The following is a 19,473-nucleotide window of genomic DNA, read 5'->3' as shown; positions in this document are numbered from 1 at the left end:
GATGATGAAATATTAAGAGCAAGCCCAGCAAAATGAACCGGAAAATCACACACCATAGTAATAATAATAACTGACTAGAAATCTGTGCCTGTCCTACGGGCAGTCACTAGTCTCCATCTACTGTTTCTTAGTGATCTTGACTCTATTGTGGATATTTGGATTTTTTTCTATCAGCAATGGTCCATGCCAGGACACATATGAGTGATACTTATTTAGCAGAAAAAGATAACTGATATAGAATACGGAAAGGGAACATGCTGAAAAAATGGTACTCATTAAAAAAATTCTCTATTAACCTCTAGATTCTACCATGTCATAAGGGAAACTGCTTCAGCGATAAGTAATAAGTCTCCGATCATTATATATAATGCTTCTCGTGAATCCAGCAGCTGACAGGCATCAGCTGCTGGGATTCTATGTTTGCATTCAAAAATATAAAAAATAACCAGAATGATTTGTTAATCAAAACTGGGTGGCTCTAATACCTCTGTTTTGGCCTGAAAAGGATATAAAATTACTTCTAATATACCTTTGAAAATGTTTTTTGTTTTTTTCAAAAGTAGCTTGATTTTGATTTGGAGACGCCCAAAATCTACAGTTTATATACAAATTATTGTTTTTGTATGAAGATGTTATAATCTACAATTATATTCAAATTATTACTTTTGCAGGAAGATATAATCCACAATTACATTCAAATTATTATTTTTGCAAGAAGATAAGGCGTAGGCCTAGTCTTCCTAAACTAGAGAAACCACATTTTTTGTTGTTGCTATACATCGGCATATAAATAAAAACCTTACCAACTAGCATGGTATTATTTTCATCCTGAGCCGTATAGTAAGGATGGGAAATGTTAGGGCAATTTCAACATCTGTGTTTGACGGAGAGGTCTTTGGGGGTTGGTAACACTGAACCTGGGCCCTTCGGCTTCCTAGCGCATTCTCCGATTCTTCTCGACTCATCGGGAGACTCAAAGGCTGGAATATTAATAATAAACTACATACTCTTCTCACTTAGCCACATTAAGAATGCTTCGATATGAAGTAATGCATGTTTAATATATACAAGCTCAGAACTCAGAAGACCCTAAGGTAACTTCTTGTGTAAGGTCAACAAAGGATGTGACAAGAGTGTCGAAGAATGCATGTGTCTGCTACTGTTTCGTACAATGACTTTGACCCCACTGGGGAGATTTGGATATATTTTTCTATTAGCAATGGCCCATGCCAGGTAACATAACTTGGGCTCTTCAGATTCCACGCTTAGTCTCCGATTCTCCTGGAATCGTTGTGAGCCTCTGAGGCGAGTGTAATAATAAGTAGAACTCTGTAACTGTCCTACGGACAGTCACTAGTCTCCATCTACAGTTTCATTGTGACCTTGACCGCATTGGAGAGATTTGGATTTTTTTTTTCAGTCAGCAATGGTCCATACCAGGGCGCAACCCAAGCTCATCATATCCCTTCAGTCTCCAGTTGTCCTGGAATCGTCAGATGATTCTAAGACTGGATTAATATAACTTAGTTATGTAATAATATTGTGTACCCACAATAAGGAGGTAAGGTATGTGAAATATAAACAAAATCTGCAGGCCCTACGGTAACCTCTGTGAAATATCAAGGGATCTAACAAAGGTGTCGACGAATGCATGTGTCTGCTACTGTTTCTTACAATGACCTTGACCTGACTGAGAAGATTTTTATTTTTTTATCAGGAGTGACCCATGCCAGGACACATAACCTGGGCCCTTCAGATTCCTTTCACAGTCTCTGGTTCTCCTGGAATCTTTGAGAGACTCTGAGGAGAGTATAACGATAATATCAGCGTGAACAATAGTCCCCACCTCTGCAGCAAGTAGAGATTATCACCAGAGAAAACTATTAGTCTCCTCCTATGTACGTGGAGAACAATTACTTCAGTGAAATCAAGTCTTCACTTTTGTTGGGGATGACTAAGTAGTTACGTGCCCTCATTGTGTGGCCACAATAAGGAGACTTCGCTGGGTTCGTTCGTTCGTTCAAAGATTTCCTGCACATATAGTGCAGGCCGGGCCATACATTAGCCCGGTCAGTGGGGTATGGGCTGGTTAAAAAATAATAAGTGGGGAGGACAGGACCTGGGGATTGCCCAGCACACACGTCCTGTCTCCTGGTTGGCTTTGTGGTGTGTGTGTTCGCTGGGTGATAGGGTATGTGTAATATGAATAAAATCTGAAGACCCTAAGGTAATTTCTCGTGTAACAACAATTGATCTAAAGACAAAGGTGTCGAAGAATGCATGTGTCTGCTCTTGGTTCTCACAATGACCTTGACCTCACTGGGGAGATTTGGATTTTGTTTTTCCCCCTATCAGCAATGGCATATTCCAGGAAATATATCCTGGGCTCTTTGGATTCCTTGCGCAGTCTCCAGTTTTCCTGGAATCGTTGCAAGACTTTGAGACGAGAATAATAATAACTAAACTCTCTGTACTGTCCTACGGACAGTCACCAGGCTCTACCTATTGTTTCATAGTGACCTTGACGTCCTTGGGATCTGGATTTTTTTTTCCTATCAGCAATGGCCCGTAACACATAATCTGGTCAATTCAGATTACTTGCTTAGGTCCCATTGAAATATCCAGTACACAAGGCCACCTTATCTCGTTCACAATACTGATATGACACTTTCTGACATGCCCTTCCTCTGCGCTTAAAGGATTAGGATTATTTTTTTTTTTCTATCAGTAATGGCCCATGCCATGACACATTACTTGGGCCCTCCAGACTCCTCACGCAGGCTCCGGTTCTCCTGGAATCGTCATGAGTCTCTGAGACCGGAATGATGATAATACCAGCCACTCCATGGACTTTAATCGTAAGTTGTGATCAACAGAAAAATCCATGAGCCCTGGTATGACGTAGGAATGAATCTCCTTGGTTACTATGGTCAGTCTGTTTTTAGCTTACGAAATTGGGGCACTGCCAGAACTTGAATACTTTGTCGTTGTGTCATAAATTCAATAAGTCTTGGTAATGAGGGGGAAATGAGTCTCCTTCGTTTATGGTTAGTGAGGTATTTTATTGCTATCTAAAAAAAAAAAAAAAAATGGACCACTTCTACACCTGGAATACTTAACTGAAGTTGCATGAAATTCGATAAGCCTCAGTTCTGAGGTAGGAATGAGTCTCTTCAGTTTTTATACGCCATGCCAGACAACTTTTCCTTTGACCCACATCTTCTAATAGTCGCCTTGATCTGGTTAAGGTACAATAATTGTCTTCCTATTCATGAACTTGAAATCTTTGGCACGCAGCATGCTTCTGTTTCTTGGGAGATTTCTGGCAAACCTTCCTTGAGTCTCTGATGGTGGTTGAAAGGTTCGGCTCCACGGACGAGCTGGAAGGAGCGGAATATAGTCAGATTGACCCACAGGTTTACTGCACTAGTCCATCGACCAAGCTAAGAGACTTCGGAAATATGTTAGGTAAAAAAAAAAAAGAAAGAAAGAAAATGTTCTGGGATGGCAGGGATCCAGAGAAAGAGTTAAGAACAACACAAAAATATGAGAACTAACAAGGTGGTTGGTAATATGGTACACAAATTTCGACGCCTCCTAACACACACACACACACACACACACACACACACACACACACACACACACACACACACACACACACACACACACACACACACACACACACACACACACCATTACCTTATTAATGCTGGTAAAGACCATTACGTTGCCATACCAGTTAACAACCAAGTTCCCATAACACTCTCAGCTGAATGAAGTGGTCATGTGCTTGGTGAAATACAATAATGTAGTCTTGTTTCTCAGAGGGATTGGTGAAAGTAATAACAAACTTCGCGCTTATGCTCACTCCGGAAATAATGAAATAGTTTAGTATGTCGGAATGAAATATGAAATTTTCCTGAGAATGAGGAGGCTAAAAGTATACAATAAAATGAATAAATATATAAATAAAATAAATAAAGGTGTGCATCACTTGTTTAACTCCATGTATAGTATAGTGTGTCCCAAGAGATTTTTTATTTTTTTTTAGATAGTTTTGGACTAATTTTGAGTAAAGAATGCCTTATAAAAACGAATCTTACTATCAACTGTTAGAGCTACAATTACTGATAACCTTACGGGCGAAAATGACCTCACTCATGATTAACCCATAAGATGATCAGTAATTGTAACTCTGTAGCCGTAAGACATTCGACCCACGATAAGGTAGCCTTTTTGTACTCCGAACTAGCCATAGATGCCTCCCCGTGAAGTGTAAAAAAAAATCGCTTAACACCCTTTAAATATCATCCATTCTTCATTCGTCTTTTGCTTTTCAGGGTTCATACATCGCTATTTAAGTATAAATTAAAACAGCCTGTTCATCCACCTTTTTGGTTCTCTTCGCAGCATTCTACCGTCAGAATCTTATATATAAATGCTTTTTAACAACCATATTCATACCCACCTACTTAATATGACCATACAATCCAAGTTCACCATCTTCTACCCTTTCATTAGCAAGTTTCTTACTCTATTTTTCTAACAATAGGTAGATTTCTTCCACCCGTATAAAAAAAAAAAAGAAATACCGGTGGTAATTTCTTATGCTAATTACCTCATTGTCATTACAGCCGCAAGATTGCGAGGTGCATACCAGGCCACCTGGTTGATGTTAATGGGTTTTACTCACTCCACTTGCTCCTGCCCTTAAAGGAACAGATTTAAGTTACTTTGTCTATTGTAAAGCCTTAATGACAGTACTTGTCCTCTCTTACTGTGAGGGGATTGGGATTATACAGTACATATATACAAGCATCAATATCTGTGTATCTGTCTATCTATGTCCGTCTAATCGTCTGCCTCTCTGCTTATCTATCTATCTGTCTATCTGTTTGTCTATCTATCTGTTTATCTATCTATAGATAGATAGATAGATAGATATACCAAAGAGAAAGAAAGAAAGCGTGGAAGCTCTCTTTTTCCAGTAAAAACTAAACAACACACTGTAACTCAAGATTCATTTGCTTCTAGCTATCTTTACACGCTGCGTTATGAAATATGTGGCATTGGGACCTAGATTTTGATAGAACTAAATAAATTAATGCGGCAGTAATGTAAAATCTATTAGTAACGTTGAAAAGGGATTCGGTGCCATAGGAACAGATAGACATTCAGAATGACATACAGATAGATAGATAAATATATAGACAGACAAACTATAGATAGATAAATAGACCAATAGATAGATAAACTTCTGTACTCTCCTGTCATAACTGTAACAGGCCACGCATGATCTCAGTATTTCCATTTATTTATTATGCCATTTCTAGTCTCTATAAATTCTAGAACCGCAATGGACGTGGCAAAGTACACAAACCGCACCAGTGAATTGTCAGCGTTCAGCTACGAGGAAATATTCGCGACATTTTTTTCCCGACTGTGGCAATGGTAGGCTTTACATGAACATTTTTCTGTGTGTGTGTGTGTGTGTGTGTGTGTGTGTGTGTGTGTGTGTGTGTGATAACAGTATGCAGCACGCAATAGTAGATTATGGAAAGGAAGGATGCACTCTGTCTTGTGGGGGTAAATGAGATGCTTGGAAGGAATGACACATTGATAACAGAGGATTAGTGACGGTTTTCCTCACTGCCCTACCTTCACTAACTCATACAGTGGAACCTCCAACAGTAAAACTGGGAGCGTATACGTTTAATAGTAGGCCTGACCAACATATTTGTTTTTCTAGCTACCAACAAAATATATTAACTATCATGGAAACTTCGATTTTGGAACGTCAGATGTAAACTTTATTAACCCTATCCCAAGGGAGACCTTTCCTAAATTGAATAAAATAATCTGGAAGTGGCAAGAATAAATCATTAGAGAGCGGCATATGACTCAAGGGGTTAAGAGTGTGGTAGAATGTCCTTTCATGTCTTCTCACATGTTCACACTCCGTCAAGGTTTCATCGGTGTATTTAAATAAATGTTCTTTCACTCACAAACACAGCCACAGCAACACGGTTCCACTTGCACTTTCTACGCTTCAGTCAAAAAACATTCACACCTAAACCCATGTTTGAAGCACTGGGTGAGGCTGGTAACTTCTCCAGTGACAGAGGCCCTATAGATCGTTTGCCCTTTACGACTCGCAGAACATGGCTTATATACGTGCATTATAGAACTGTCCGCCCATGTCAGCCGGTTGGAAACCCGACGTTATAATCCATCCATCCATCAATCCATCCAATCCTATGTCGCCCCTCGTAGAAACCCGGGGTAAGGCAAGTTGGTCCTGACATTTAAGATGAGAATGACCAGCCTCACTCATCCCTGAGTGACATTACGTGAGTAATAAACCTCAAGCACCCCTTGGATATAAACCTACATAGGCTCAATCCGACTGGAGAGCCTGAATTACCCACTAAACAACCAGGCGCCATAATTTGGTTATATAGTTACCACCCAGCGTAATAAATGGTTTCCTGGTGTACAGGAAACCATTTAGCTTGCCACTCAGTGAAGAGTTACCCATAGGCAGCAGGAAGAGGAATGAAGGAAAGAAAGAAAGACAGAAGGGGGAGTGTAAAGTCACCCGTAGGCAGAAGAAAGAGGAAAGAGTGAAGAAAAGAAAGACAGAAGAGGAAGGATGGAAGAGGGGGAAGGGCAGACACTACAGACTTCCACTACCCTAATTACACGAAAGCACTTTTAATTATATCTGATCTCCCTCTACTTCCATATGTTACCGTTTCACTCACACATTCACATCCTTGTCCTAGCATGCACACATTCACTTGTTACCTTTGCACTCTTTACTCGTTTCATCTTACCAACTTGATCGCCTTTCCTACCCTCCACATACCTCTGTTCATCCTCTCTTCTTCTCATACCGTCACTCTCATTTCACGTCTCTCTCTCTCTCTCTCTCTCTCTCTCTCTCTCTCTCTCCTTTTCTTTACACACAAATCCGCCTATCCTTACCACAGTCTATCTACTCGTCTCGTCTCTCTCACACCATCATTTCTCTTCGTTCCTTAAACACACACACACACACACACACACACACACACACACACACACACAAGAGTGTAACTAAAATATCTTCGAATGGAACGTGTATTTAGACATAATAATTCACTGCGAATAGTGCAAGCTCATATCATTAATGCACACACGCCAGTCAGATTTTCATCATATGTATATCTGGTACACTTCGTAGATTGCAGGGAGTATAATTTATGTAAAATGTTGTCATCTCTCATCAGAAATTTTAATACCGGTACATGAAACCCCCCCTGTGGCGGGGGGGACACAGTCTGGCCTCACTATGGGGTGGTACCACTACTCTGCGGCCAGGTTGTGTTAGGAAGAATTCTGCCACTGTATTCCCTGCGTGTCGTAATTGGCAACTAAAATGGATGGGATGAGGGGATTAGGGACTCCCTCCTCTGTTTTTTTAGTTCCTACAGTGAGAGGGAATAGAAAGGGATGGAGAACTGAGTTATCCCCGTACCCTGAAGATTGGGCCTATGAATGTGGGTGAATGTAGTATGATTGAGGCTAAAAGGGAGGAGATTGGGAGAATGTTTGTGAGAAGAAAGTTGGATGTGTTAGCTTTGAGTGAAACAAAGATGAAAGGGAAGGGTGAGTCTAAGTTTGGAAATGTGAATGAAAGGATGTCAGGTGTTGATAGAGGAGGAGCAAGAGAAGATGTGGCCTTGTTAGTGAGTCCGGAAGTACAGCAGTGTGTGACTGAATGGAAGGAGGTGTCATCGAGACTGATGTGGGTGAAAGCGAAATTTGAACGTGAGTTGTGGGTATCTGTGAGTGCATATGGACCTGGTAGCGAAAGGGATGAAGAAGAGAGGGAGTCTTTCTGGAATGATGTTGATGAGTGTCAGCTGATCAGGTCAGGTGCGAGTAAGGGGATGGGTCTATTATGATGTGGCAGTGGTAAACCAGCTCTGCTGTCGGGCCTGCTGTAGCTGACACTGATTGCACTGCGCAATTGACCCTCGTGCGGTGTGGTACGGTGAGGATCTGTCCCTTCTTCCCTTGGAGCTAAGATGCGAATGAATGAATGAATGAATGAATGAATGTGTGTGTGTGTGTGTGTGTGTGTGTGTGTGTGTGTGTGTGTGTGTGTGTGTGTGTGTGTGTGTGTGTGTGTGTGTGTGTGTGTGTGTGTGTGTGTGTGTGTGTGTGTGTGTGTGTGTGTGTGTGTGTGTGTGTGTGTGTGTGGATGAGTAAATTGGGAGTGTGTCGTCCTGTCTCGGCTACCTCCCTTTCTTTGGGGGAAGCCGCCTAGGTATACAGACAGATAGACATACTGTAAAACAGATTACAGATACATACAGGCTTCGTTTCCCCTACACGTTACATGGCACTTGGGTAATGGAGCACATTTTCACATTTGGGGGCATCTCTAGCTATGGCCTGGTCGGTCTGTCATGTCTAATAATAGACATGCCCAAGTTTGTTCACTTTAGCAAGACCTCACGAGGTGTTTCAGCTCTGCTTCCTAAGGATTTTCACACGTAACGTGATACACTAGAACAAAGCATCATACGATGCTTTACTGCAGCTCCCTAAGGATTTTAACACGCATGGTGGTTCACTCTAGCGATGCCCCATATAGTATTTCACATAACCGAAGCCTCGTAAAGTTCCTCATCAATCTAATACTTCTGTGCTTGCTTCTATCCTGACGAAGATCTCTTATTCCTTTTCGCACGGATGATGGTCATGAGTAATTAGACTGGGAACCAAGGAGACTTATTCCTGCCTCACCTAAAGCTTAACTAATTCATGCTACTATGGCACAGTATTCATGATATGGGAGTGGCCTAGTTCCGTCAGGTATACATAAACCGAAAGTCGTACCCATGGGGATTCATTCCCACTTCATAACCAACCACAACTTAGCACTCATGTTGCGGGATTAGCGGGGTTCCATTGGGTGAAAGTAAATCGACACTACGACCATCTGTCTTTGTTGCGGTGCGTTACGGTTACCATATTCAGACTTTGGTGAGTTGAAGGTCTCCCGTGATCTAAGCGTGAGAAATGCAAGAAGATATTGCTTGTTACCTATCGACTGTACGAGGGGCATTAAGGAAGTCTGTATTTTACCGAGTCCCTGCTGTCCCCGAGATCCACAACAGTCGAAGTTACATCCAGATCCCTAATTATACTGTTGGGTGGAAAAAAAAAAAAATGAATGAAATCGTCTGGAATGAGCAAAAATGAAGAAAAAATAGATGTTACCTTAGTGTAGGAATTATCCTCTTCACTATAATAATGTATTTTTCGCTATGCTACCTCCACATGGATCTTTGGTAGTACAGATTTCTTTTCTTTTTTAATGCAATAAGCGTTAGTGGAGATAGAGTGTAATCCTTCCTCTACTGTTCATTTCTCTGAAGCGAAAGAAAATGTCTGATAGTAGCAAGAACAAAATACTGTGTCATGGTATTAACAGGGAGTAGCTTCCTGTACTCTGGAGGTCGTAAATATAAATGTAAAGAGTGAGTCATATTTTAAAAACCTCAGTTCTCGTGTGCTGCGGCTAAGACGATGTTACTACTGTGTTTATATACACTTGACAAAGATGCGTAACCCTTTTCAGCTCAGTTGATGGCCAGGTGTAGTCAGATTGAATGATAAATTGACTGGTAACCAAGGAGATTAATTCCATCCTTATAAGGAAGGTTCATCAAATTTCATGCAACCTGGACTTGGTATTCGTATTGTAAGAGTGTCTCAGTTCCATCAGATGAAATCAAGCTAATTACAGTACCTACCTTGCACCGTTTTTTACACCTCATAGTCTTTTTTAATCATTCTCTCCCTCTCTCCTTCTCTCTCTCTCTCTCTCCGTCCCCGCAACACACAAGAGTCGAGGTGCGTGATATATGGACCACCCTGGAAAAAAAAGAAGAAAAATCGCAATGGAAGGATTAGGAGGAAGTCAACCCCTCCCGGACGATTTAATTTACCTTTGAAGAGACTTTGTGGATCTGCAGGGGTTAGATACGGATCGGTATTCTCATCAGGTAAGGAATCTATCTAACACCTCTTCCTAAGCGATATATTTTGCTTATGTTTTTGATCCTCTTTTCCGACATTCAAATTACTCCAACAGTACCATTTTTGGCATAAGTATCATAAACGTTGATATTAACCATCCGTATCCATAAAATAAATCGCTAAGGATGACGTTAGGAAACTTCCTTAGCCGACAAGAATATGGACCACAGTCTTCATAAACTCTTGACTAACGATTTGTTTTTTCCACATTGAATAAATAATGAACAAGTGGCAAAAACTGTAAAAGATGTGACCGGACTGAATGAGTTAAGCTGAAGATAAAGAAAGAAATCAGCCATCTGTTTGTGATATCCATTGCAAGACTCTCCCCGAAGCTGAATGGAATCGTTTGGGGCAAAGATAAAATAAACGGGCTGATATAACGCCGAATGTTAATAAAATCATCTTGAAATGGCATGACTCCTCGGAGCCTGATGCGTAAGTGTGAGGAAATAAAAGTATGAGTCTCACCTTTTCCTCAAGTATATTATGTTGATTAACTTCGCACCTGTCATTTCACTACGAGACGTGTACGTTAAACTGTATAAAATTGTGCAGAGATGGCAAGACTAAAGAAATCTGATGGTACATTGATTTAAAAAAAAAAAAAAAAAGATATACCAAGAATAAAATCTGAGAAAATCGTGTGGGGGGATAACAAAATATAAAGAGTGATATATGAGGATGGGGATGCAGTGAAACTGATGTTTGTGGATTATAACTGCCCAGTTGATGTGTCCTTTGCTGTTCAAGTGTGAGAAGTAGAAGCCTCTCACCTTTACCTCACCTGTGCATGATGGGCGATCCCCTGTTAACTCTTATATTACTAAACGTCTTCCGTAAGGGACAGAAATCGTCTAAGTGTGAGACAAGTACAAAAAAAAAAAAAGTCTTATTTTTCTAAACGGGAATGAAATCGCCAGTAGGAAGTAGGAATGTAAGTGAAACTGTTTGATATATTAAATCGTCTGAAGGGAGCAAGAGGAAGAGGAAAAGGAAGTTATTACTATATGAATCGTCTGGCAGTAGGGAGGCAAGATTAATTAGGTTGTCGTATCGTAGGGGAATTCAGTTGTCAGCAGCAGAAATAACAGTGTGGTTGATGCCTACATTAGTGAAACAGAAGTACGATTCTCTCATCTTTGCATCACGGTTATGTGCGGACTGTCGTGCTTCTGCGCCTGCCTGCCGTGGCCTCCCCTCCTGTCCCTTCCCCCAGCCTGTTCGTTCGCACCCTCGCTCCCTCACTCCTCAGTGTGCTCTGAGACATTTTGGAGGATGGGTGCGTGTTACTAACGTTCCGTGTCTCTCGCGTTCTGTCGCCAGCATTTTCGCAATTGTGAATCTTTGCCGTGCTTTCACAGTATTCATACCATAATTTCGATACATTCATTTGGAATACATAAACCAAAGCCTTCTTAGAGTATAAGAAATCGGAAAAAGCATATAGTGAGACAGACAAATAGAAACTCATTTTCGCTCGAGGTTGTGCGTTGATGTGAAGGCTTCAGAACGATGTAGCCTTGTAACGACTCAGTTCAATGCAGTGATCCATAACGCGGATTTTATTGTACTTTATGAGAAGATGAACACCCTTACCACCATACTTGTAGACGTCATCCTCCTCGTCTCTTTTGTGGAAGATTCAGGTAAGAATTAGAGTAGCAAGTAATTTTTTTGGACTTTGGCGAAAAATTATTGATCGTTGGTCATTTATTTTGGCAAAAAAATATAAATCTTATTTCTTTCAGTGCCATGCAACCGTAGTACAAATATGGGCAGTGGAACTTAAGTTTTATGTCAATCAGAGTAAGATCGGAGTATTAATGCGTATTAATATTTTGGGTTTGTAGTATATTATTATGGATAAAACAACATGTGTTTTTATTTATACATATTGTTTTTTTTGGAGTCTGGCAGGGAATTTTCCCAGTGAAAGTTTACACAACTTTGTGCTTGTTTGCGGGTCAGCTCAAGTTATTATTTTTAGTAATTGTTGTGAAAGATATACAATATTTGTTTTAATATTTATTTCCTCGTTCTTGGTTTGGGAATCAAAGTGAAAACGTCGTTACTGGAACTTCGAAGTTTGCCTTTTTACTGTAATAGAGTTGATTGAAATGTAATTAATATATATATATATATATATATATATATATATATATATATATATATATATAAAAGTGACTACCTTTTTGTGTGAATCGTGGCAGGAATTTTATGAGTGAACATAGCAGTTACTCTAGTTTAAGGCTGGGATCACCTTAGGGTATTGATATCATTTTGCAGTAATTAAACAGAGGATGGCGACAGTTTCGTTTTATTTTTTATTCTGTGTATTTATTTATATGATGGTTCATGGGTCTGGGAGCTTGGTGATAAGTTCGACAGTTATATCTGCAAAAATTACATCCGTTGAACTCTGCCCTTATTGCAGATGATACATGATTTTTCTTTTTTCTTTTTTTTTTTGAGGACATGTTAAAATTACTTTTTTAAAATGCATTTTCCCATTCATCGTCTTGGAATCACGACAGAAATTTAGCCAATGAAACGTTACTATTCTCTAACTTTGCCTCGACCGCAGTAACTCAAAGTGCCATCGTTTTCAGCTTTTAATCTGAGATAGAAGTTGAAGTTTACTGTAATATCGTCGTTGCTATTATTTTGTTTTCATTATCACTTTTTTTATTTGAATCGAAGCAGTAATGGTCAGTGAAGTTCTTAAAAATTACATTGCACCTGTGTTAGAGTCGGTTGAAGAGCAGCACTGTTTCTGGTGATCATTTTAAGGCTCAGAGTGATAATTGGTTTTGTCTTTATTATTGGGTTTGTAATTGCATGGGAAATAGCAGTTGTGAAAAGTATCGAAATTACGTCACGTAACACGTAACACAGTCACTTTATGAGTTGCAATAACGTACTTTTGCTTAAATTTTAGGTGCAAAGATAATAGCTCCCTTTATGCTGTGCTGGTACATACTTTCCATTGGGATGGAAATCATCGAGGAACTTTTGGTAGTGAAACGTAATAGTACTTCACAACTTTGCGTCCGTCTGAGTAGCTTGAAAGTATTGATATTTTTATCAGTAAACTGTTATTCGAAAAAGTGATACCTGGGTCTTTATATCGTACTTCCTCAATCTTGACACTGAAAACTTACTGTCAGATAGGAAAGAGAAACCAATCACTGTCATAATTAGACCGTAACATTGCATCTATCAGACGGAAGGTTTGAATGATCTTCCTAACATTTTTGCGTTATCTAGGGATAAACTTAACTTGCCTCTCTCTCTCTCTCTCTCTCTCTCTCTCTCTCTCTCTCTCTCTCTTGTATATAGTCGTTGGAATCGCAATTGAATGGTCGATAGCTAAAGATCAAAATACCATTTCCTCTCTCCCCCGAGTCTTATTAAGAGTGCCAATATCATTAGCTATTAGGTCATGTATTTGGATGTAAACTAAAGCTTTTCTCATTATCTATATTCCATGTCATACTCACCTCATGTTTAAGTTCTGGGACTGGAGTGGAACATGCAGTCAGTGTTTCGTATTATGGTGATGGGACAAAGTTGACGTACTGATACATATTAGCTATTATTAGTAGTATTATCTTTTTTTTTTTTTTTTTTTTTTTTCACTGTTTGGATTCCCAGTGCAGTATGCGGGAGTGAAACATTTTGAGTCACCGTGGAGACTGACAGTGAAACAGCATATTACAACTAAACAAATCAGCGTTTGTCTTGTTGGAAGGACACAAGTCATAAATAAGAGCAGTGGAAATGAGTTATTACGAGGAATATGTAAAGTTACATGGAGGAACAGGCTGGCAAGTAAGGAAGTGATGGAGTATTGTGGTGTGCATATTGATGTGATAGAAAGTGTTAGAAGTACACCGACGTAGTTTGGCCATGTCGAGAGGATGGAGTGAGAGACCAACTAGGAGAGTGCATGTAAGGTGGAAAGGGCAAGTGGGAGGGATGGAGTAGGAGATGTATGAGAGAGGGAGGGGGTGTAAGTTGGGGGGAGGGCAGCGAAATGTTAAGGGAGAGGGTGACCTGGAGCCGATTGGTCTGTGGCCACCCTTTACGGGATTAAAGTGTGTGGATATAAATAGATAGATAGACAACTCTGCGTCTGTTGAGTCTACTCGAATTATTCGATTATTATTATTATTATTATTAATATTATTATTATTATTTTACGAGTAAATATACAGGATGTCCCAGGAGGAGAAAACATACCGTAACATTGAGAAATGATAGGTGGGGGAATTCTAAACTAATAATGCTGTATCAACGTGGTGTCAAATCACAGCCACCAGGTAGCTTCATTTTTTGATGACATTGGAGATAATGATTTTCCTCATAATTTACCCATAATGATATCAGTAACTGTGGTTTCGTAACGGATGAGATCTGGACCCAAGTTTATGGAATCTATTTTGCTTAGAATTCTCGTTTCTGTCACTTCCCAAAGTTGTGTTTTTAACCTCCCGAGATACAGTACCCTGCCCTCTAGTTGGTGGTTCTGAAATCGCTATGCAGATTCCAAGGTAAAACTTAACAGCACCAGCTGCATACGAAAGGACTACCAGTGTGTGTATTACTTATCCCGTTTAGGAGTAGCACTGTTTGTAACTTATTTTAGGGGGCATATTTAAAGTTGCATATATATATATATATATATATATATATATATATATATATATATATATATTCTTCAGTGGTTTGGAACCGCAGTGCGAAATTGCGTCTACTGTACAAAAATTAGCTCAACGTAGCAGTCTTTAGAGGCAGAATAATCTTTGCTGTACATAATTATTTTTGATGTATCTATTTATTTATTTTTTAAATCCCAGCGCGATGTGCATTAGTGAAAGTCAGCAGTAGCGAAAGTGGTGTTTTAGCTACTCTTTCGGAGCCTCATTAGTAATTACGGAAGTGGAGAGAGAGAATTATGTTGGTGGCACTGAATTAAACGAGTGTAGTACCGTTATGGTAAATTTATGTTTAAAAAACATAAAGGAAATATTTGTGTGTGTGTGTGTGTGTGTGTGTGTGTGTGTGTGTGTGTGTGTGTGTGTGTGTGTGTGTGTGTGTGTGTGTGTGTCATAGAATAAGATGGTGTTGTAAGCTAGCACGATGGAGATGTCATGGGAGAAGAAAATGTTGAGAGTAGGGTTAAGTAGACTGAACAAATGTGGTCATGTTATGTAAGCCACTTGCATCAAGGAAAGTTGGTATATTGTTTTGGGATTTAGGGGAGTTTTGATCTAATAAATATATAAATAAATAAATAACAATATATACCGATAATAGGAAAACACGGATAGAAGACTGAGCACTCCAAGTGCACCTTTAACGCTCACCATATGTTCTAAGGGCCGAATATTTCACTTCTCCTTGTGCCCTTGACTTTTGACAAATAATTCTTAAAAACTAACAAATCCATTCCTTCCCAACCCTAACTCTTCGTTAACATTGCTTCAAGTAAATTTAATTAGTGTTTGAACTGACTACCCAGTCACTATAATATTTAACCTTTCCTTGTGACCGTGACCTTCGAGTGTTGGTAAAGCAGTATTTCCCTATCCTTCTTTTAACTTGAACCATCTCCCAGAGTTTAGTTTATATTAAAATTGAGTAAGCTGACTGTGCCCAGTGACCGTAAACTTTGACCCACTGTACTAAAAAAAAAAAAAAAAACCCTCTTAAGTGATCCTGAACACATCCACCAAGTTTGATCCAAAACGATCCCTTTTAATAATTTTTTTCATACTCAGATAATTATCTGTATCTATCTATAGGCAGATAGATAGATAAATAAGTAAATAGACAGGTATGGTGGTGAGTGGGAAGAGAAGAGATTTGGTCCTAAAATATTGTTGGAGTATAGCCTAGTTTGTATGGCGTAGATTAATTGCAGATTTCTTTCCTCTCTTGGTAATAGACATGTGTGTGTGTGTGTGTGTGTGTGTGTGTGTGTGTGTGTGTGTGTGTGTGTGTGTGTGTGTGTGTGTGTGTGTGTGTGTGTGTGTGTGCGTGTGTGCGCGCGCGTGCGCGCGCCGACGAAAAACAATTCTAAGCTAAGGTAAAGACTTCTACCCATATAGCCTAAATAAAATTATGGTGTAGGAGGTTCTCTCAGATTTTTCAAGCTTCGAGGGAGCTATGAGTGTTTCATGTTAGTGGCTCGTCTAGCTCTTTAATGTTATCGTATCTCTCGTCATCACTGGTCTCGTGTTTCGTCCATATTTTACGAGCAGCCGGGAATGTATGGGTTTAACAAGGATGCAAGTGTTTACCGTCTGTGTTTTTGTTGTAGAAATATCTTTCGTCGGTAACAAAACGGAGGAATTATTTTGAATCTACAAAAATTTGAGCATTCGTGTTTTTGAGGTTATATGGGTTGGGATTGGCGTTATAAACTAGTATTGGTAGTATCTTCGACTTTATTAGGCGGATTTTAGCGTTCTCGGGAAAGCTTCAGAGTCTGAAAAAACATGTGAGTTCTGTCTATTAGTTTGCTTATGTTGTCGGTGATCATGCCAAGGGATGATAGTGTATGGCCTAAAATTCTGAAGTTGTTTTTGATGTTATATATTTTCATGGAGGTAATATTGTCTGGTTTAACTCTGCTCTGTACTGCCCCTGAATTTGTCTGTTTGTCTTTATTTTCCAGTTCTTTTCATAACCGTTAAGTCTGATCACCTGTCTGAACAAGCCAGTCATGTACGGCTGATGTACCATTTTGATACTACTAGCCTATTTGGGTTGCGTCATCGGCCTAGTATCGAGGGCCTGAGGGCCGGAGGGTGGAGGCATATACTGTGTGTTCAATGAAAGACAAAAGTCGTGTCCCGGTTGCACATTTCCGTTCTGTGTGGGTATTCGTCTCAATACCACAGTCAGCCACCTCAGCCAAGCAGCCCTAGTGGGATAGGTTAAAATTTCTTCACCATATGGTAATCTTGCCTGGGAAACACATTGAGCATATTTTCGAGAAGAACCTATGGTTAGATTTGAAACGAGGGGGCAAGTGTCATTCCTGGCTAAGGGTTCCTGGTGGTGAGAGGAATACGCGTACAAAATGGAAATACTCGTATGCGTCCCGGTTTTGTTCAGAGATTAAGTGTAACATGTAAAACATTATGAGAACTCTACCATAGTTACGGTTCCTATTTGTGGTTGGATAGCTTTACTGTCCTCAAGCTTCATATCTGCTGCTGATGAGATGGCAGTATAAACGAACCCAGGAATTTCCGAAGCCTTAATAACCATTTGCTGCGTCCGAAAGACAAAATGTGAACTATGTTCGGTCAGGCGATGACTACCTGGCTGTTACATACAGCAAAATGTCAGGCAGACCTAGTACCTTAGTATGGAGAGAGCAAAACAACACGCGTCCAACTACTGGGAAGATGAAAGAGTACATGATATACCTTTAATTAGGAGGAAAGAATCCCGAACAGATAGTTAAAACATTCGGTGTAGCAGAACTGGAGAAAGGTGGATTCGGCGATTTCGGAAGGAAAGTACAACGGAGAGCAGTCATCGTTCAGGTCGCTCTAGTGTTACCACACCAATGCAGGACCAGGAAATAATCACAAACATGGAGGTAGCACCTGTAAACAGTCCTTATTCCCTAAGAAACGAATTGAACCTAGAATGAAGCACACGAATTGTTGCGTGTAGACTTCTGGGTTGTGTTCGAACTCCAGCCTGTGAGATACATTTCACCACTCATAATAAACATTCGGTTATTCACAAACTATTCCTTTATGTAACAACGTTGTTGATGACAGTTAATGAAAATCACAGCGTATAATTACCAATTTAACCTAAGCAGAAGTTAAAATATTGAAGAAGTAGAACCAAAATTCAGACTTGTCTTTTGCTAATAGAACTGCAGCGTTCCTAACATGGTATTAAAAAAGAGAACAGATAACAAAACTTCATAGATACATCAAGTGAAATTAGCAGTTGGAAAAACACATCTATGTACAGTACCGTATATTTATTTCGCATAGCAATGAAGAATATGCTCGCATCCACAGGCCTGTCACCTGGAGAAGATGGCAACTAATGTCAGTGCTATGAACCGCCCGTATGAGACAAAGCAGAGATCACCAAAACCTTAGCCTTTCAGATGTTTTCATCATATTGTAGGACACGACTTTTGTCTCTGATTGTACAGGTATGTAATAAATACGATAAGGTTAGACTTATGACCGACCCCTGAAGCACCCGACCGTGGAGTGGAAAAATAGGTGATTTGCCCTTGTTTATTATAACTTCAGCTGCACGGTTTTCTAGGCAGTTGCATAGCTGCTTCTCTGTTATTTCAAGCATACTCAGTTGTAGTAGTTTAGCCTAGAGTCCCATCGTTCAGGCTTTATCGAAGGCCAACTTGTATCCCTTTTTATTGTTGTGCAGTTTATATATGTGACTTTTGCGATTGCATTTTTTTCTTGAGGCCATGGTTATTGTCAATGTTGTGCTTGTATTTTGTCAAAATTCCTGTTGGTTGGGTTTGTCAAGGTTGTTACCCTGTAAGTACAATCGGAACCAAAGATTTATTGTCCTTTCTGATAATTTCCTTGGGGCCTGTAGCAGCGATACTAGGTCGTAATTTGTGAATCAGTGCTCGGTTTTCCTGCTTCAAGGATCATTGTTATAAATGCATCTTTAAATTTTGGAGCGAAATTCCCACTATTTAGCACTACATTGTATATGTTTAGCAGATATTTAAATCCTTTTTGGTGGAAGTATGTAATTTATGTACTTATTTTTTTGTGACCTTTGCCATGAAATGCATTTTTTTAATTTTTTTATTAGAGATGAGTGTAGTATGTGCTTTTTTGAATAGATAGTAGGTTATCATGGGAGTGCCTGATCGAGTCCATAGTGTGGCGTGGAGTGGGCCTATGCTTATGAGATGATAGCCAGGCCTTGGTTTCTCTTTCTTTAGCCGCTAGGATACGCAAGTTTGTCGACCGTACCAGCGTGAAAATCTGTATATGGAGCTGATTGTTCGATTCTTACAGAAGTAAAGTGTTATGCTCAAGGTTTAGAACTTGAATTACACACCTTATGCCGCAAACTAGAGCATTTTAGTCCAATTAGTTCATGAGCTATAGCCCATCAAAGTTGAAAAAAACTACCTTCCAGGCGGCGCGACTCCCCGTTTTTTATGCGCTCCCACCCCATTCCTCCCTCATTCATCCCCTCCCTCCTTCCCGCCTATTCAACGCTTAGTTCTGATTGGTTGGAAGGGATATACGTCACAATCAGGGCGACGCATGTTTTCTCCAGTTTTTCTGAGTCCCTCAATCGATCACATTCAGTATCTTGCGTAATCCTGAAAAAGGA

At 39.8% G+C, this 19,473-nt stretch overlaps 1 protein-coding gene across 1 annotated transcript in view; it reads left to right on the top strand.

The window, feature by feature from the left end:
* Positions 1-11,647: 11,647 nt before the first annotated feature.
* LOC145411601 (uncharacterized) overlaps positions 11,648-19,473 on the top strand; it is a 176,675-nt gene continuing 168,849 nt past the window's right edge. The window contains exon 1 of the mRNA XM_080281612.1: positions 11,648-11,747. Within this exon, the coding sequence (XP_080137738.1) occupies positions 11,684-11,747 (64 nt within the window). The 5' untranslated portion in view covers positions 11,648-11,683. The remainder of the gene's footprint in view (positions 11,748-19,473) is intronic.

Source organism: Coenobita brevimanus, chromosome 90 (assembly GCF_032717465.1).
Source record: "Coenobita brevimanus isolate Jiangsu-jjx chromosome 90, ASM3271746v2, whole genome shotgun sequence".
Classification (NCBI taxonomy): Eukaryota; Metazoa; Arthropoda; class Malacostraca; order Decapoda; family Coenobitidae; genus Coenobita; species Coenobita brevimanus.
The sequence above is the reverse complement of the archived record's forward strand: the minus strand, read 5'-3'. Positions and strand labels throughout refer to the sequence as shown.